Source organism: Xyrauchen texanus, chromosome 34 (assembly GCF_025860055.1).
Source record: "Xyrauchen texanus isolate HMW12.3.18 chromosome 34, RBS_HiC_50CHRs, whole genome shotgun sequence".
In the NCBI taxonomy this organism is placed as follows: domain Eukaryota; kingdom Metazoa; phylum Chordata; class Actinopteri; order Cypriniformes; family Catostomidae; genus Xyrauchen; species Xyrauchen texanus.
In genome coordinates this window covers 16,759,591-16,780,801 of record NC_068309.1, presented here as the reverse complement: position 1 = coordinate 16,780,801, position 21,211 = coordinate 16,759,591, and the positions used below count along the sequence as shown (strand labels likewise).

The window sequence follows — 21,211 nt, the reverse complement described above, 5'->3', positions numbered from 1 at the left end:
AAATTTCATGTAATCCAACTGTCTATCAAACATATTGAGCTACACATAACACATCATCTGAACATATTGCTCTCACTTGCAATGGCAATGCTGCCTTCTTCGTTGTATTTTATGGTTGTATTTTAAAGAAAGCTGGGATGCCTACTCCACCAGCCTGTATTCTCTCTGCCAGTGTACCCTGGAAGAAGAATCGACCATCATTATAGTTTATGGATTATTCTTCAAACTACACTCTTACAAATAAAGGTTCTGAAATGCATATTTGAAGCATTTTAGATTCAGCAGAGAACCATCTTATCAAGTACCATTTTTCATTGACACTTTATTAAGACCAAGTTTACAGCATTTAGATTTTTATTGTATTTTTTAGAGATAAAAAATTTAAAATTAATTTGTGGAACTTAAAATATTTTCCTATGCAACCTGCTGTACAACCCAATTTGAACCTTTATTACAGCTTTTCCTCAATCGCTTTGGATCAATTCTCAATTGAGAATTCTTTTTTTCAAAACAATACATTCAAATCTCTGAACAATTTGTTACTTGTTTACACCAGATTTGAATTTCTTATTCATAAAAGCAAATTACACGTGTTTTGGCACATGTGTCAAAAGAGTAAGTACAATGTGAGCCATCAGATGAAAAATGATCCATTCCATTCTCAATATCTGTCAGACAGTTTGTATATTGAATGTATGTATGTATATATGTGAACTTGTAGTGTTACATACTGTGAGGAGGTACAAGTGATGTTTTTTTTACAGAACTAAAACAGGCTTTTTCATTGTTGCTGTTTTGTTTTTGTTTTTTGCAGGAATTTCATTTTGTGGCAATTTTCTGAAATCGTATCACACTGAGCTGTTTGAAATCGGTATCAAACAGCTCAGTGTGATACGCAATAACATTCAACTAGACAAAAGTGACATTCTGGTACAGTAAAGTAAGCAGTCAGTGTAAAACAAAAGTAGAACAAAAATGACATTTTTTATATAACAAACATTTCCAGAGTTGACTGCCATGGTGAACTCATGCGATGACAAAAAATCTTTCCATTTTTGTGACACTGGCCAATTTACTGACACAATAACTAGGTTTTGAAGCATGAATTGAATGTTTAAATTTTGCAGACATGCAATAGGGTTGTGATGCCCCATAAAACAGTTTAGAGAATGTTAAGACTGTTTCAAAAAATTTGCCAAAGTGATTGAGAAAACTGTTAAAGTGTCAGCTTGCATTATAAGGACATAAATATTTAGTAGAGATATGAAGAGTAGAAATATGGAGAGTCGTGTAGTAGAGCACTGGTTCCATTACATTCAGGTCTGAAACAAAGACATTCTTCCAGATAGCAAATGACAATGATTAAGGAAGTGTTCTACCTGAGGGGTTAGCTCTACTTCCAGCTCTCCTGATAGATATTCATTCTAAAACTCTGGATTTTCCCCAACATATGATGAGAATATTTGTTTTATCTGCTTGGTTTTCAGAAGCAGGCCCAGGCCCAAGTTATCAGCCCAGACATCAGAAACAATTACAGTAACTTAGATATTTAGTCACACTAGAAAATCTGATTATACACTGGATCAATGCTCTTCAACCTTTTCTTTTTATACATATTTGCTTCCTTAGGCCCCAATTGCCTTTTTACCTCTGTCTTGTCTCTTGATCTGAATAGATTATTTTCCACAAATGTAAAGAAAAGAAAATGAACCACACACCAAGAAAACTCCCAAAAAACAAACTTTGAGCTGGATGCTCAAAACGTTACTTATTACAATCCTGTTCCTTTTGTTTACTTTACCTTTGTGTGTTGTTTTTAGATCCTATTCCCACATATTTTTGGATGTGCATGCTTCTTTTTTCTTATCTTTTTTTCTGAATATTTTTCAGTCATATTGTTTAACAGTGTTTCACAGGAACACACTGTGAGTTTGTCCACATTAGGGAATTCTCTGGAGCCATTATGCCCCTTCACTTATATTATGGACACATTAAACAGAACTCACCCAGCATTGTTGCTGACAGCTGCGATGCCTTTATTCCTGTTTTCAACAGACCGCTGATTAAATTCTCCTGGATCCCACACAAACAAAAGCCTGAGATAGAAAAAGGGGAAATAAACAAGCACAACAACACCGCTTGGGGATACATTATGTTCTATCTAGAGCAAAAGGATATCAGTGGAGGAAATACCAGTTAACTGTATGAACGACTTATCAGATAGGACTGAGTCTTATAGATGTCCAAAAATACATGTATAGAGGCCACATTCAGTGGGCACATTTCTTGATGTGGCATAAGTATTTAGAACAAAAGTTCATAGAAATACCTCTGACTAGAAGCATGGAGCCATCTAAAATGTCTCTGTGGGGTCCGTACACAAACATGCACACCATGATTGAGAGGAAGCGAAATTAGATATTGTCTGAATACAGAGAGAGCATGACAATCTGTCCTATCCACAACTAAAATGCAGAAAATACATAGAATTTTTTTTTTTACTATTTTTTTTCAATGTTAAAATAATTTCTCCTATCCCAGCTTAATATGCAAAGACAACTATAAGTTAGCCACTCATTGAGTGGATGTCCCTGAAAAGTGTAAACACTGTCTGTGTCTGGGGCAGAAATTACACACTTCATATTTAGTACTTTAATGCCTTGGGCCATTATTGACCCCGGGACCTCATTCCACTTCCTGCACCTCATATATTTTTGGAGTTATGCCCACACCTCTTTAGTATTCCTCAACATTTCTCTTGAAAGCAAAAAGCTAAATAAAAAAATAAAAATAAAAAATGCTTAGTTACCAAAAGTGTATAGGGTCCTTAAAGACCCTAGATGTGTAATAAGGTAGTTTTTTTTTTTTTTTTGCACTTACATAAATAATATTTTATGATTATAGATCTATAGAAGTTTACTATCACAAGATATTTATCTCTTTGTTTATTAAAAGACAACTGACTACTATATTCATACAAATTACTACTATATCACATACATTTTCTGTGTGACTGGTGAATAATCAGTATTCCATATGCATGTACATGTACATATGTACATATTATGCATGCATTTTCTTACTCAAAGGGGCTCTGACGTGTCAGTGATTGACTTGATTTACATTTGACATTGCTATTTAACGAAGAAGCCAAATGGAAGTAAACTAAAGCAAGTTTAACACATGAATAGTATGATTTGTGCCATTTAGGTGTACTACTGAAATTATGTACGTGTGCATTTAAATTCTGATTCTGATATTTACACATACGTGTAGCTTGTGTAGATTATTTGTTTTATGTGGCTTAATATTGTGTGTTTTTGACATCCAGTTGTGTCCCATGAAATTTCAATGTAGAAGCAGGCCTAATGAATCATGTTCTAGATTTGTTGCATCATCTATTTGATATATGAAAAATAAAACAACAAAATATATCAGAATATATTCTCTTCTATTATTTTCCAATTATCTTGAAAATTTGACACTATCTGGGCATTTTATAGACCATTTGTGTTAGATATACATGCCGGGTCTCTAATGACTGGAATATTTAATGTTGGGTGAAAAACCCATGCATTTAAGGGTTAATAACCGTATCCTTGCAACTAAATGTTACTAAAATTATACAACACTGAGTGTGATGTATGTTTAGTAATATTTATCTCTTTGTTGATGCTTCTGGTTCTAAGTAAGTGCAGTTTTCTGCTTCAGGAAAACGGTATCTCCCTGAAGAGACGTTTAAAGTAAACGGCACACTAAGTGAAGAGCTCACTCTGAAATTGTGAAGTGAAATTAATATTGCTCATGTGTTTCAGTGCCTTATTTGAGATTTTACAAGAGCTGGATTAATAAAATTCAGGGGAAAACTATTTTATTTAAAATGGAAAATGTGCACAATGCCAAACATCATGCAACACAAAAACCCTGAAAGTGCAATTTGTTCATGTGGACATGCTGTGATTCTGTACAACCAATGTTGCTGTTTAAACAACAAATCAATACAGGATAATTAGTTCAACCTTATTTAAATCTTTCCCACTTTTTAATGGAAAATATTGTTTGTAACTTTACAATCTTTCCTGTTCCATGTTAACAATGCTAATTGTTTGAATGATTGATTTGTATCAATAGATCAGAACAAGAAATAAACCATTATAAAGACACTTATAACTCTTTACGTCTCTCAATAAGAATAATTTTTTAAGGGATTGTCATAGAATGACTTGAGTCCCTTAAAACATAATAATTAAAAAATTAACAAGCAAACAGATAAACAAAATAATAAATATATGATTATATTAAGAATTTGTAGTTTCGGGGACACAAAGTATGCAGTTTCAACAATGTCTCAACATACTCATGAAACTTAACTTATCATGACAAATACAAATATATCCCTGAGGTCTTAATGATATAGGTCTGCCTTTGAGAAAAGTATCTGTCCTACATAATAATCTCTGAAATGTCATTTTCAGATCAACTTAAACCTTTTGCAAAATACAGTATATCACTGTCTACCACTGGACCTGGATCAATCGTCCTCTGTTTTAGTGGTGGGTAAAGGGCAGATGTTCAGGGAATTTAGGGACATTTTGAAGAGTAAGTATGTACTGTTTACACTACAGACTTTTGCACACATACATGCAGAGAGAATATTGACTTGCAGCACTTAAAATGTGGTATATCATGAGTGCAATATAATCAGGTAAGGGCTTAAATAGATTAAGTTTCTCTTTTCGCTAAAGTGGCTGCCATACATAAACAGAAACAAACATTTACACCATATTTATGACATTTCAATACCATCACTATTTCCATTAACTTATTTCTTTAAAAGATACCCAAAATGCAACAACTGAACCTATATCTGATATATTTCTTAAAGCCAGTACACTGAGACATAGTTCCTTAATACAATCCATTAAGGGAATGTTGTTTTAAAATGTTACAATTCCACTTCAGGTGTTTGAGTATACCTCCACTGCATATGTAGAGGTGTTCGCATTATGGAAGCTATAAGAACACACTTGATCGTGTTTACGTACACACTATGGATAGGCAGGGTTAAAGGCCATTCCCTGTTGAGGAGTTTGGCAGCTGTTAAGATGTTTCAACTGTACCACAATAACAACACTTGGGAGTGCAATTACTACATTCTGACATTGGACACCACCGATACTGGTTCATTTAAAGACCCAAGGGCTGTTGACACACAATGTATGAACACCTGACTGCAATTTGTCTGTCAGACTCAGATTTGACTTTTAAGGAATACAATTATGATTTCAAAAATGACCCTTTTTTGTGATTTACAATTAATGGTAATTCTGTTCCTTAGAAAAACAGACTGTAGTTAACAAAGACATGGAAAAGTCTTATGTCTCATTGCTCAGAAATAATGCACAAACATAAATGTATCACACCTTGACACATGTTTTTGGAAAAGAGTATGTGATACACAAGGGTGCTGTTTTTTTATAACATTGAATCAGCAAACATTAGGAGAAAAACACAAAATCTGAAAAGTTCTAACTTTTAAATCCCCACCATTGCCCCACAAACTATGCCTTCTCAAAATTCTCACAGTCTTATTACATTGCAATACACATTAACACGTGCTCTGCTTCTGTCACGTGTGACTAACAATTCAGCGCTGCATTGTTCATCAAATATTTTAGTCCTATAGAGACAACGAGGATGGCCACAACGTCAAAAAATTAACTTGAAGCCTTTCTAAAAACCTAAGTACAACGCTTTGATTCGGCAAATGATTTTAAATATTTGCAGCTATTTTTAATTTCAGCACTGACCGCAAGGCACTCGTTCATTTTTCTTTTCCTCAGGATTTTTCAAATAGCGCGCATTAACTTGATGAATCGCGTGCCACAAAGACTAGTTGTGGGGAAATTGGCAATATGACGCTTTTTAGGGCGGAGTCCCATGTACATTTATTTCTCGAATGCGAAAGTGTACATGCATGAAACAGATTAAGAGTGACCCTTCGCAAAGTGCTTTAAGGATAGGTGACGCCCTTCTTCGAATATGCCTTAAACGGTTGTTGTTTTGGAGCAAGATATCCCAGACTGTGCTGTGTGTGCGAAAACTCTCATGCGAGAAAGTCAAGGTTCCAGGAGGAATTCTTCAATAGAAAAGTTCTGGATCTGCGTATCTAAATCGTTCGTTTGGAAAAGGTGAGCGTAGTTGGACAAACGTGGAATCCGTTATAGTGGAATTTATTGTTTTTATTATTTTGTCATTCTTGAGCTGTTGTGGAATCTTTCGAAACTATTATGGATTTATTCTTATTTTTTAATGCATAACATAAGTATTCGTAACTCAACAAACAGATGGGTCGAATAAGAAAAAAATATAGTTGTTATGATTGTAAAACGACTGTTAAAGTTGCATGACTACTTAATGACTGCCATAATGACAATGTATGTCTTTCCATTTGATATTGTGTTGTTCAGTTGAGCTGTCATGATAAATAATAAATTCTAACTCTTTCCAGGGAACTATATCAAACACACATAATTATGCATTTTGACTTTGGAGAACAGGACCTATCTTATCTAGGACCATGCCCTTCACCCACAGTAAAGAGTATATGTTATCTCTGTACTGGAGCGCTGGGTGCAAAGGCCATTTAAATCTAGTAGAGAAGAGGCATCATATGAAGTTCTGAGAAGATGTTTTCCTGAAGCTGATTGGAGTAAAGCCATGCTGCTGTAGAGAGACATTTCACAACCGCTCACCAGAGCATTTGGCTTAAATTGGATGTCATGTCCTAGAGAAGACTGTGTACTGTGATTTCGTAATGCTCTTAACTAGTATTACACTGGTTGAGTTTTCTTTGAGTAATGGTTTTCATTTGGTTGATGAGCAGTTTGTAAAGGGAATGGCCTAAACAACTGACCTGCATTTGAATGAATAGGCTGTTTATTTTGGACTTCACAGGGACTGTACCATGGAGACAATGCTTTTCATCTGTATTTTGTTCATCAGTGCTGTGGCAACACAACAAGTGCAAGGTTTGTAGCTTTTATTTATACTGTAAACTGCCATGTTGTTGTACTAACCAAACATGACATACCTGACTGCAGAGGTTTGAATTGGAAACGGACACATTATTACTGTTTGAGACTAACATCCAGCTAGATTTTTTCTACAAAGTCTCTAAAGAGCTTTTTTGTTCTAGAATGTAGCTAAACAGTTACAAAACACAGTGTTTTCTTTGGAAACCCACCCATCGCTCCACCTTGTCTGAATAATCAGGCGAACATTTTTACTAATTATTGATTGCTGTGGGAAAAAACTGAAGGAGCTCCTTGGCTTTCTGCAAATGCTCAGAGAGCCCAGTGCATCCACAAGTGATTGCATTCAATCTTAAGGGCCATTAAGCGTGTTCTCTTTACTGAACATACATACAGTACTGTGCAAAATTCTTAGGCACATAAGATGCTTCATAAAAGATGGTTATTTATTCATCTTAAGATGGTTATATATATTTTCAGCTTTAGTGTGCCAATTGGAAATATACATTTTAGACTCCCAAACATTTCTTTTGCAAATAAAATAGAATAGATTAATATAATAGTGAGCCCTGCAACAGATTGTATGTTCCCCACAGAGCCTCCCACTGAAAACTGAGTCAGTCTGGGATTACATGAACAGACAGAAGCAATTGTGACAGCCGAAATAGATGGAAAAACTGTGCCAAATTCTCCAAGAAGCTTGGAACATCCTTTCTGCCAACAACCAAGAAAAAATATGTCCAGGTATACCTAGGAGAATTGGTGCTGTTTTGAAGGTAAATGTGTTCACACCAAATATTGATTTAGCTTTTTATGTTTACTGGACTTTGTGTGACGTTAATTGATAAATGAAAACTATTTATGGCATTATTTTTGAAGACATCTTCACTTTCCAATATTTTTCCCAAGTGCCTAAAACTTTTGCACAGTACTGTACATTACATAACAAGCTTAAAAATGTCAATATAACCTTATTGTATTTAACTTCTAGTGCCAAAAACAACTACAAACAGATTTGCTTTTATATAACAAATACAATACATCCATAAGAAAAATACATTTTAATAAGGACTCAAAATGTAGGCTGCAAATAATGTGTAAATAAATTCTGTAGCTAAATCAAAAACATTCAAATAAAACATTCATTTCACAAGAGTGGTGCAAAAGGTTTGTGATTTACAGTTTGAACATGAATAGGATCTTTCGATCAGACCCATGGCTAAGAGAATGAAATTAATTTGTTACACAACACAGTGGACATTTCTTCCAGCGTTTGCCCTGTCACGTTCCAATTCTTCACAAGCCCACTCCTAAATGCTTTCATTTCGAAATAAGTGCTTTGAATAAGACTGTCCATTATGAATTCATTCAAATGAAAGATGTTGTTTTCTGTGGGAGGTAATGCATGTTGCTATGTGAAATGGATGGTTGGCTTCGTAACATCAAGGTGCAATTGCCTTTTGTGCTATACTGTACATTAGCGTCTATGGGAACATATTTCAGTCGAAGTACATCTCTGATTCATGACCTTAGGTAGTTCATTATTTGTTACAGACAACAATTTCAATCCTAGAGAAAAAAAAAAATGTACATGACCAAGCGCAGTCTAATCCTTTAATTCTAAAGTTTATGTGTACTTTTTTTTAAAATTTGTTAAATAGAAAAAAATGAATGAGGATAACTACGGCTGTTAAGTCGATCCGATCACAACTCACGTGGAAACACAAAAAACGACCTCCCACAAATTACAAATTCCGTTTCGATAATTAGACCAAACTGAACAAACCACATTGCAGAATTGTACCTATGGGAACTTTAAATTTAGTTGTTAGCTCAAATCTTCAGTAACAGTTTTGTCAGTATTGCTGTCTAAATGCATACTTAGTAGCTCAAGGGAGCTGTTTAAAGAGATTGCAGGCAGTAACCATGTACTCCACACAAATGCTTCTACATGTGAAAAATGCCTGCACACATTTCCAGGAAAACACAGCTGACAGCCTCACAGTTATGCATTATTGCTCAACTGGGATTTATGTTACATCCTGTTTGTCTGTAGCTGGCTTAGACCAAAAGATATTCACAGAATTTCTTGTCCTTTTTCAGAATATTATTTTAGCTGCAAAAGATTTGGTAATTCTCAACTGCACTTGAATAGCATAGATGAAACTCACTGTAATTTATTAATTGTTACAAAGTATATATATACAGGTGAAACTCGAAAAATTAGAATATCGTGCAAAAGTTCATTAATTTCAGTAATTCAACTTAAAAGGTGAAACTAATATATTATATAGACTCATTACAAGCAAAGTAAGATATTTCAAGCCTTTATTTGATATAATTTTGATGATTATGGCTTACAGCTTATGAAAACCCCAAATTCAGAATCTCAGAAAATTAGAATATGGTGAAAAGGTTCAGTATTGTAGGCTCAAAGTGTCACACTCTAATCAGCTAAACACCTGCAAAGGGTTCCTGAGCCTTTAAATGGTCTCTCAGTCTGGTTCAGTTGAATTCACAATCATGGGGAAGACTGCTGACCTGACAGTTGTGCAGAAAACCATCATTGACACCCTCCACAAGGAGGGAAAGCCTCAAAAGGTAATTGCAAAAGAAGTTGGATGTTCTCAAAGTGCTGTATCAAAGCACATTAATAGAAAGTTAAGTGGAAGGGAAAAGTGTGGAAGAAAAAGGTGCACAAGCAGCAGGGATGACCGTAGCCTGGAGAGGATTGTCAGGAAAAGGCCATTCAAATGTGTGGGGAGCTTCACAAGGAGTGGACTGAGGCTGGAGTTACTGCATCAAGAGCCACCACACACAGACGGGTCCTGGACATGGGCTTCAAATGTCAAACGTCTTACCTGGGCTAAAGAAAAAAAGAACTGGTCTGTTGCTCAGTGGTCCAAAGTCCTCTTTTCTGATGAGAGCAAATTTTGCATCTCATTTGGAATCCAAGATCCCAGAGTCTGGAGGAAGAATGGAGAGGCACACAATCCAAGATGCTTGAAGTCCAGTGTGAAGTTTCCACAGTCTGTGTTGGTTTGGGGAGCCATGTCATCGGCTGGTGTTGGTCCACTGTGCTTTATTAAGTCCAGAGTCAACGCAGCCATCTACCGGGACATTTTAGAGCACTTCATGCTTCCTTCAGCAGACAAGCTTTATGGAGATGCTGACTTCATTTTCCAGCAGGACTTGGCACCTGCCCACACTGCCAAAAGTACCAAAACCTGGTTCAATGACCATGGTATTACTGTGCTTGATTGGCCAGCAAACTCGCCTGACCTGAACCCCATAGAGAATCTATGGGGCATTGCCAAGAGAAAGATGAGAGACATGAGACCAAACAATGCAGAAGAGCTGAAGGCCGCTATTGAAGCATCTTGGTCTTCCATAACACCTCAGCAGTGCCACAGGCTGATAGCATCCATGCCATGCCGCATTGAGGCAGTAATTAATGCAAAAGGGGCCCAAACCAAGTACTGAGTACATATGCATGATTATACTTGTCAGAGGGCCGACATTTCTGTATTTAAAATCCTTTTTTTTTATTGATTTCATGTAATATTCTAATTTCCTGAGCTTCTGAATTTGGGGTTTTCATAAGCTGTAAGCCATAATCATCAAAATTATATCAAATAAAGGCTTGAAATATCTTACTTTGCTTGTAATGAGTCTATATAATATAGTAGTTTCACCTTTTAAGTTGAATTACTGAAATTAATGAACTTTTGCACGATATTCTAATTTTTCGAGTTTCACCTGTATTGTAGTATAAAGTGTGTGTGTCTATATATATATATATATATATATATATATATATATATATATATATATATAACTCAGCAAAAAAGAAACGTCCTCTCACTTTCAACTGCTTTTATTTTCAGCAAACTTAACATGTGTAAATATTTCTATAAACATAAAAGAATTCAACAACTAAGACATAAACTGAACAAGTTTCAAAGACATGTGACTAACAGAAATGGAATAATGTGTCTCTGAACAATGGGGGGTTCAAAATCAAGTCAGTATCTGGGGTGGCCACCAGCTGCATTGAGAACTGCAATGCATCTCCTCCTCATGGACTGCGCCAGATTTGCCAGTTCTTGCTGTGAGATGTTACCCCACTCTTCCACCAAGGCACTTGCAAGTTCCCAGACATTTCTGGGGGGAATGGCCCTAGCCCTCACCCTCCAATCAACAGGTCCCAGATGTGCCCAATGTGATCGAGATCCAGGCTCAGTGAAGAGCACTTTTTGCCAGTCCTGTCCAGCGAAGGTGGGTTTATGGTAGGTGACGTTGCAACAAGCCTACAAGCCCTCAGTCCAACCTCTATCAGCCTATTGTGGACTGTCTGAGCACTGATAGAGAGATTGTGCATACCTGGTGTAACTCGGGCAGTTGTTGTTGCCATCCTGTACCTGTCCCACATGTGTGATATTCGGATGTACCGATCCTGTGCAGGAGTTGCTACACATGGTCTGCCACTGCGAGGACGATCAGCTGTCCTTTCTGTCTCCCTGTAGTGCTGTCTTGGGCATCTCATAGTACGGACATTGCAATTTATTGCCCTCGCCACATCTGCTGACCTCATGCCTCCATGCAGCATGCCTAAGGCATGTTTACGCCGATGAGCAGGGACCCCGGGCATCTTTCTTTTGGTGTTTTTCAAAGACAGAAGAAAGGTCTCTTTAGTGTCCTAAGTTTGTATTAATTTGACCTTAATTGCCCTGTAAGCTGTTAATGCCTTAATGACCATTCCACAGGTGCATGTTCAATAGTTTATGGTTCATTGAACAAGCATGGAAAACATTGTTTAAACCCTTTACAATAAAGATCTGTAAAGTTATTTGGATTTTTACAAATTATCTTTACAATACAGTGTCCTGAAAAAGGGTTATATATATATATATAACTGCATTATTCAAGGTGAATTAGACACATCAATGTATTTCTTATTATGTACCACTCATAGTCTTATCAAACTTATAATATTCAGTGAACTGTAGTATTTATTTTGGCCTTTCTGTAAAAGTAGCATAAATGTGCAATGGAACATGTCTAATTAAACACTTGATGTTCCTGTAATTCTTTCTAGTCCATAAGACTTCCTGGAAAAGACTTAAGTATGTTCAATATTGGAAAGATTGCCAATATTTTTTTTTCTTGCAGGCCAGACTTCCACTCTGCCTCGCCTGACTGGCTGCTTTTCTCGAGAACTAATGACTTTTCATTGCCAATGGGAGACTGGATCTCTCCACAACCTCACAGATCCTGGAGATCTAAGACTTTTCTACATATTAGAAAAGTAACTACTCGTGTAACACTAACACAGAATTAAATAAATTGCTTGATAATTAGTATCTGTAAATTATGAGAATTCTGAAGATGGTATTTCTGCTCTAGGCCATACAAATGGACAGTTTGCTTGGCAGAAATGTTTGCTGTGTAAAACAGTTTAGTTGTTGGACAGCCATATGGCTTCTCCCATTTTTGATTAGCAATGTTCCCCCTTCTCTGCAGGGATTCCAAGAAAAATGAGAGAAAATGGAGTGAATGTCCAAGTTACAGCTCTTCGAGGATGAATGAATGCTACTTTAATTCCAGCAATACCATTATTTGGTACCCTTACAGGATCCAACTACGTTCACGCTCTCTTGATTTTGCATACGATGAAATGTACTTCAATGTGGAAGATATTGGTAAGCCATGTTGTAAACGCTAACTCTTAATTTCTTGCATGCTTTCAAGTACACAATTATATAAATGTTCACACCAGGCTTATTTCCTTATGACAGGTAAGTAAATCACCCTTTTGATTGTATATAGGCTGCAGAATATTTGCCTTCACATGCAAGGATGTTATAAACGTTTATTCATAGCTGTCCATTATTTTCTCAGTGTTTCCAGACCCGCCTGTGGGACTCAACTGGACACTTTTAAGTATGGGCTCATCTGGCTTAATCTGTGATGTGGTTGTGAGCTGGGAGCCACCCCACTCAGCAGCAGAGAATGTGAAGATAGGATGGATGTTGTTGGTGTATGAGACACAGTACAGAGAAAAGGGTTCAGACCAGTGGAACTCAGTGAGTCTCACACAATTTTTTCAATAGAACTGTGCCATACCAGCCTTAAATCTCAATATTTATTATATTACACAGATAAGTGCATCATACTCTCCTAATTATGAAAGGACATACTTGGATTTATTTTTTTAAGAGTTCCTTTTAAGCTTTATATTAAGTAATTTCTGAGAAAGCGATTTAATCATTACATTTGATTAATCAGAGTGAGAGTTACACCTAAGTTCAGGGTGCGGATTTAGGCATGGACAACATGGGCAGCCACCCAGGGTGGTATCTTGCCGGGGGCAGCACAAGGTGCCCACACAAAAAAGTGGGCACTCTAAAGTCCACAGCCATCTCATCTCCAACCACCCACAATCAGCAGTCACCCCCCTCCCTCGCCAACATCTTTTGTTACAAACTAGAACTGTTACTGCCTGAGGATTGAGCTCCCTTTAATGTGTTTTGACTGTGTTTATCTCTCTTCAGCTAGAGAATGGCAAAGAAACACAGGCATATATCTATGGTCTGCGCAGCAACACTGAATATGAGATCAGGGTGAGGTCAAAAATGAGAGGTTACAATTATGGTGACTTCAGTGACTCCATCTTCATACTCATTCCTTACAAAGGTTTGATTTAAGATTACATCTACCAGTCTGTGGGATTTTGAAGGAAATTACTTGATTTGTTCAGTGATGTTTTGAATGTCCTATTTCAATTTCAGAATCAAGAGTTCCTATTACAGCTGTGCTCATCTTTTCTGCTGTTGGTATCGGGATTATCTTAATGCTGGTTGTAGTTTCACATCAACATAAGTAAGTACCTACTCTATTATATCTACTCTGTAATATAGTTTTACAGCACTATGTATGATTAAAATGATTTCCTGTTGTATTCAAATCTTTCCAGCTTTTTTTTGGAATGTATCAGAATAGAGTACTGTGCAAAATACATAGATGTTCCACATAAATATTTGTTTTAAGATTATTTTATATTTTCTGCTTGAGTGTGTCAATAAGAAATATAAATTTTAGATTTCCAAACATTCCTTTTGCAAATAGAATAGAAGTAGGACAAGGAGTCCTGCAACAGAGGGTATAGCCCCACACAGAGCGCGAGTCTCAACACAGAGACAGTCTGGGATTACAAAAAGATACAGAACAATTGAACCTTCGCTGAGCCCTTCTTAAAAGCGTTTCTGACCAATCCTATCTTAGCAACTGTTGCCGTCTGCCGTTTCTCTGAAAAGTGCTTGATTTTTTCCAACGAGAGTCTATGGGTTTATTAATGTGTGTCTGAGTAGCTTAAAGCTAAAAAAAAATTTAATTATCCATAAAATGTAAACGTTGTTGCTGGGTCACTTGTAATCGTGACACAAGGCATCTAGAGAGGATACATGCATGTTTTTCTTTCTTTTTAAAAATCTTTAAATAAATCACAAGAAGAGCATGCTATTGATTAAACTGTGTCAGCCCTCATTCCCAAATGAACATTTATAACACCAGTAAAGACACCTACATTTGCTCCAAGGTAAATTAAAGCTAATAACTTAACGTCAATTCATTCATGAATTGATTCAGGTCTTAGTAAAGTTGATAGTAAATAAAGAGTTCACAGCATCAAAGTGATGTTCTTTGAGATATTATGAGCAGTTCTGCTCACTTACACTAATGTTATCAGGTGTGTAATTGCTATTAGGCAAGGCAAGTTTGTTTATATAGCACATTTCATATACAATAGCAATGGCAATTCAAAAGTGCTTTACATAAAAATGATAAATTCAAGATAAAATACATTTTAAAACCAATTAAGAACAAGAATTAAGAATAAAAAAGTAAAACAAAATAAAATACATTTAAAAAAGAAAAAAAAAAAAAAAGAACAAAATGAAACGAAAAGAATACAGAAATAAAATGACGTCTGGGCGTTTGGAATCCAGTCTGGATTTGAATGTGGCTACTGTTGGAGCACATCTGACCTCTTCTGGAAGTTGATTCCAGCTGCAGGTGACATAATAGCTAAACATATTCTCACCTTGATTTGAGTGAACCCTCTGTATTTCTAACTGACTTGATCCTAATGATCTGAGAGGTCTGTTAGGTTAATATTCAACAAACATCTGTAATGTATTTAGGTCCAACACTATTGAGTGATTTTTAAATGAGTAATAGTACTTCAAAATCAATTCTAAATGTAACTGGAAGCAGTAATATGCTCAGATCTTTTGGTTTGGGTGAGAATCCTGGCAGCAGCATTTTAAATGATTTCTCTTAGTCTTGACTGGAATCCAAACATCTAATTCTCGCTATGTTTTTAGATGATAGTAGGCTGATTTAGTTATTGCTTTGATGTGACTACTGAAACTAAGGTCTAACTTCAAAATGACACCAAGATTCCTTACTTGATTTTTTGTCTTTAGAACCTTGGAGTCAAGGTATTTGTTCACCTTTGTTGCCAAATACAATGACCTCTGACTTTTTGTTGTTTAACTGAAGGAAGTTTCGGCTCATCCAACTGTTAATTTCGTGCACTGGCACAGAGTGTCTATGGGGCTGTAGTCATTTGGCGATAGGGCTAAGTCTGGGTGTCGTCTGCTTAGCTGTTGTACGCAATTTGGTTATTTTTCATAATTTGGCCTAGTGGGAGCATATACAGTTTACAGACAAGAGCGATGCAAGAATCTGATGTCCACTCAGATTCATAGTTGCCTATGTTGAGCCCTTCCCAGTTTTCCAATCTGTCTAGGCAATTGTTGAGATCTAGTAATACCAGCACTGATATTTTGCCTGAATCAGTATTTAGCCAAATATCATTAAGTATCTTGAGTATCTTAATCAGATTGCTCTTTTTTTTAGAAGGAGCTTGACAACTTCAGTTTTCAGGGACTTTGGAAATGTGCCTGAAATACTGAGGCATTAAATTTTTCTAACAGACCTTTTTTAATCAGTTAAATACCTTTTTGAAAAATGTTGTGGGGATTGTGTCAAGACAGCAGATCGATAATTTCAGATGCTTTACAATTTCTTTCAGCTTTTTGCCATTGATTGCCTCAAAATCAGACGTAGTGACTAATTTCTGAAGTTTTGTGGTGGGTGCTGTCTGACCTCAGTTTAACATGAGGACGAGCTGAACTTCATTGATCTTCTTCATGAAAAATAATGCAAACTCATTGGATTTGTTGTCAGAAAGCATTTCACAGGGAACCTGTGTTGGGGGTTAATTAGTCTCTGTGCAGTAGCAAAAAGAGTCCAGGTGTTGTTTATATTGCTGTTTATAATATTTTAGAATATTTGAGATCGTGCATCCCTAGTTGTTTGTGGTGATAGGGTAATTGATCAAAAATGACTTGTTTTTAAGTGAGGGTAAGTTTAAAAGTGCTAACTTCACATTATCTGTTTTTGGCGCCACAGCAATCTCAGATTGATGTTAAATAGGCAACAGATTAAATAGGTTTGATGCGACCTGATACACATCACGAGAGCTGTTATCAGTTGTCTGTTGTTCACCAAGAGCAGAAGAAGGACAATAAATGCCCTGACGCTGTGGAGAGCTCTCTTTGAGAGAGGGGGAGGGTGAGCTAGGCCCCGCAGGCTTTGGTGGTAGAGCGGCCCACCATTTTTTGATTGGTATCTGGGGGCTTGAAGCAATGGAGTGGGAGAACTCTCTTCCAGCATACACTAGTTCCTCCATTCTCTCAGAGAAATTAAGAAGTGGGGATATTGGTGAGAGGGAGAAAGTGTGTGGTGAGAGGACCTGTAGTTCTGGTGTTTTTGGAGGCTGAAGAATATTATCTTGGCTCCCTTGTTTTTTTTTCAGGAATTTGTCCTTGGGTCCTGTATCTTGGAGCAGTTCTAATTCGTCACAGTCCGACTGTAGTATGCCCTGTTTGTGGGCCTCTGCCTGGATTGTGTCCCTGAGCAGTGAGTGTTGTGACTGTGCTGTGATGTTGTGGGATTTATCTATCAAATGTCCATCCAGGTGGTGAAATGTGATCCTCTGGTCATCCTGACACTGCGGTGATGTAGTAGGTATTGTCCTTCAGCACTTTTGCACCAAGTTTGTTTGGGTGGAGGACATCTAATTTAAACAGTTCTCTTTGACTCCAGAAATGATTAAAGTTATCAATGTAGTTCAGTCCTCTCCTGTGGCAGTTTTTTGTTGCTGAGTTTGTGATACTCTTGACAGTCTGGTGTCTCAAGGAACTTTGGGTCTAGCTCCCTGTTTATCCCATCAGTTTGAGCTCTCACTTTCAAAAATTACTTTTGGCACCTGTACTGCTGGTTTATCTAGGCTCAGTATAGCCTGTTGAGGAACATGTATACCGATGTATTCAGGGATAGCAGTACCGAAAGGTTCTTTGGTTCAAGAACTGCAATCTTTTGTAAAAGTCTGTGGCAGTTTGAGCAGCAAGTGGAGTTTGAGCTGAAAGGAAGCATTTTCTTTCTGTCTGTGTGAAGGCAGCTGTGCTGTCCTATTTCAGAATCAGAATTCAGGAATGTAAACTGCCGGTAGTAGGAGACTGGTAGACGGCTTTGACAGAAAATATATATTTTCTTTAATATTTTAGTCCCAAAGGTCTCTAGTTTTAGTGTGGGTGCCAACTTAAGTTGTTTGAGCACTGTGCTGAACAGCTGATATGGAAATAAGAGGTTAAACTGCAAAAGCAAGGTAGCAAAGCACGGAGCAGTACGCAAAAGCGTCCAAACAGTACTGTGAAAAAGATTTATATTTTGGTCTGTTCTCACCCAAAATTGATTGGATCGCTTCAGAAGACATGGAATAAATCACTGGAGTCTTATGAATTAGTTTTATGCTGTCTTTATGTGCTTATTGAAGCTTCAAAGTTCTGGTCACCATTAATTTGCATTGTATGAACCAAGAGGGTTGTAATATTCTTCTAAAAGTCTTGCTGAAGAAAGAAAGTTATATACATCTGGGTTGGCTTGAGAGTGAGTAAATGATGAGAGCATTTTCATTTTTGGGCGAAACATTCCTTTAACGTGAAGCCCAAGGGAAATAATGGACAATTATGATTTTTGTCATCATCGTGCAGTCCTAACTGTATAGGATATCTAAAAAATCCACAGATTGTTGTAGATTGAAGGCTTTTACCTGCCAAAAAGTGCTTTCACTTCAGTGTGGTCTGATATTTATTCTAGGCTAATGGTGATATTCCTACCACCTGTCCCTGGACCAAAAATCAAAGGGATTGACCCAGTGCTTTTACAGGTATTTCATCCCACACCCCTTTTTTGGACTAAGATCAGTTTTTCTTGCTTTTCTATAAATTAAAGCTTTTCTATGTATTTGTTTCTCCACAGAAAGGCCAACTGAGTGAATTTACATCAATCTTAGGCACCCACCCAGGCTTACGCCCAGAACTGTATAGTAATGATTCATGGGTCGAGTTTATAGAGGTGGATTTCGACGAACCACATGAGAGTCAGGAGGAGCTCCTCATTGCCCACTCTCCGGTCTCTGACTCACTGCAAATGTCCAGTGGTTTCAGGGATGATGACTCAGGTCGGGCTAGCTGTTGTGACCCAGACCTGTCAGATCATGATCAAACAGATCTTCATCAGACTTTAGTCAGTGGACATGATGGTTTCCACCCCCTGTCTCGTGCTCACTCTGGTACACCACAGCCTGCGGCTGTCGTTCCACAAAACACAACCTGGACTAACAGCCTATATTCACAGGTCAGTGACGTTACAAAGCGTGGTGAAGTGATGCTTTCTCCAGAGGAACAAGAAATGCTCTGCAATACCAGGTGTCATAATGAGGCTCTTAATGATAATGAAAATAATAAGAGGAAGGAACTACAGCAGTTGGTGGTGATCCCTGATGAAAGAGGCTACACCTCCGAGCTTGTTGCCAGTGTAATCAGCGCCCAACGCAGCCAACCTACAACAGACTATTCTCCCTGCACAGAACAGGGTCAAGAAAAACACAGTACATTCAGAGAACTTCAGAACCTGAGCACTAAGACAGACAATTCACTTCACCTGTCCACAGCATTTGCCATTCTTGCAAAGCCTACCAATCCAGAGTACACCATGGTGGATGGAGTGGATTGGAAAAACAGTCTCTTCCTGAAACCAAATACACAAATTGCCCCACAAGCAAAAGCAGTGCTAAAAACTTGGCCTACTCCTGAAGGATACTTGACTCCTGAGCTACTAAGCAACCTTAACTAAAAGTGGAGGACTTTCTTGGGAAGCATCAAAGACTAGGGATATGTTTGCTCTTAGTGAGATATGTGACACAGTTAGTCAACACTAAACACCATGTGTGATCCATGAGGCACCACATGGAACAAAGCCAATTGGGCCCCTCAAGTGGTCTAGATGTAATGGCAAAACATTTTTGGAAAGCAAATTAATGGTTGTATCAGACATACATTTTATTCTCTTGATGTTACCTTCATAATAACATATTTTAGCATGTTGTTTACTCTCATAAGTTTTTATATTTGATATTGTATGCACCCAAATGGAGATGCATAAAAGCTACATTGGTATGATTTGGCTTCTTGAAAAGATAGTTCACCCAAAAACTCTCTCATCATTTACTTATTTTCATGCCATCCTAGATGTGTATGACTTTCTTTCTTCTGCTGAACACAAACAAAGGTCAGACAATGCAAGTGAATGGTGACCAGACCTTTCAAGCTCCAAAAATCACATAAAATCAGCATAAACGTAATCCATATGACTCCAGTTGTTTAATGTATGTTTTCTAAAGTTATGCAATCACTATGTGTGCTAAACAGAACAATATTTCAATACTGAAAGAAAGTGAAAGTGGAGATTTATAGTAAAAAAGTATTTACATTTTTATCTGTTTCTAACCTGCATCTATTATATCGCTTCTGAAGACAACCACTGGGGTCATTTAGATTACATTTATGTTGCCTTTATGTGATTTTTGGAGCTTGAAAAATCTGGTCAACATTTACTTTTATTGTATGGATCTACAGGGCTGTAAAATTCTTCTAAAAATCGTTTGTGTTCTGCAGAAGAAAGTCATACACATCTAGGATGGCATGTGTGGGAGTTAAATATTCCTTTCAATTACTTCTCCATAATGTGGACTTTTATCATCTATTCAATTTGAGTTATCGGCAAACTAACCATTAAATGTCTGTGTAAAGTGCCTATTTAGGATTATATTTCAACATTTTCAGTGTTATAAAGAATAATGCCATGTTGCACACTGAGGGTTTTAAATCAAGAAGGATCCCTTAAGTGAACTGTTACAGGCTTTTGTTATCACTGTATTTTGGTTCAATGAAAGACTGGACATGCTTTTGTTCCAAAATGCTGTGAATACGGTCAATTTTGTTTAGTGCTGTGTTTGGGCCAAGAATAAATGTTGTGTAACAGTGCAAAATATATATAGCTATATATGTGTCTTTGTAATATACAAGGTATTTCTTAATAAAAGGCACCAACGATATCTGAAATACTTGTTTTGTACTCTATAACCTACACTCCCATAATGATACTACAGCGATCACGTGCAAGTCCTGTCTGAATTTTCAAACAAACACCTCTCCACTCTTCAGCTTCCTGGTGTTGATATTTGAAGCAAACATACCTTGAAAGTGAGGTTTAAACCTTGCTTATTTTATCACTTGTTGCCCAGTTAGAATTTGGTCAACATGAAAGAGCTCACTGCAGTCAACTTGGATAAAATAATGAAAGATTTCAAAATAATGAAAGATTTCATCCAACTGGAACATGCAAGGCAATTAAATGTATACTTGAGATATTAAGGTAGGATAAAATAGCCCCTTTGAAGACCGTAGCGTTGAGTTCAGTTCACTTGACATTTCGTCACTAAGCTGACGCTATGGGGAGTATCCTTCTACACAACCTTGTTGAAACCCTTCAATAATGCCAATTCTAAAATTGGCTATGGTGTTTAAGTGTGGCGTTAAATGTTGGACAAGCGCAAGCGCATAAACACAGCGCGCAAGTGAATTACAACAGTGTGAGCACCATGATACAGTTCGCACATAAAATGTAAACCTGCAGAACCTGCAAATACCAAACTCGAGCACCAAAAAATATGATTGTGCACACAAATTAACAAGTCGCGAGCAGAA

At 37.1% G+C, this 21,211-nt stretch overlaps 1 protein-coding gene and 1 pseudogene across 1 annotated transcript; one reads left to right on the top strand and one right to left on the bottom strand.

Moving 5' to 3' along the window:
• Window positions 1-109: 109 nt before the first annotated feature.
• LOC127627364 (succinyl-CoA:3-ketoacid coenzyme A transferase 1, mitochondrial-like) lies at window positions 110-2,396 on the bottom strand (annotated as a pseudogene).
• Window positions 2,397-5,704: 3,308 nt separating this feature from the next.
• Window positions 5,705-20,559, top strand: ghrb (growth hormone receptor b). The gene is made up of 9 exons (XM_052104248.1): window positions 5,705-6,191; window positions 6,958-7,031; window positions 12,207-12,342; window positions 12,558-12,736; window positions 12,936-13,120; window positions 13,589-13,730; window positions 13,826-13,916; window positions 18,261-18,330; window positions 18,423-20,559. The coding sequence occupies exons 1-9, from the start codon at window positions 6,109-6,111 to the stop codon at window positions 19,296-19,298; spliced, it is 1,836 nt and encodes a 611-aa protein (XP_051960208.1). The 5' UTR covers window positions 5,705-6,108; the 3' UTR covers window positions 19,299-20,559.
• Window positions 20,560-21,211: the final 652 nt, after the last annotated feature.

Bases quoted from the DNA above. Each gene is read 5' to 3' on its own strand.
- ghrb (XM_052104248.1), top strand. From the start codon at position 6,109: ATGCGAGAAAGTCAAGGTTCCAGGAGGAATTCTTCAATAGAAAAGTTC. The intron at 12,343-12,557 runs GTAACTACTCGT...CCTTCTCTGCAG, and splicing joins CTTTTCTACATATTAGAAAA to GGATTCCAAGAAAAATGAGA. The intron at 13,121-13,588 runs GTGAGTCTCACA...ATCTCTCTTCAG, and splicing joins GTTCAGACCAGTGGAACTCA to CTAGAGAATGGCAAAGAAAC.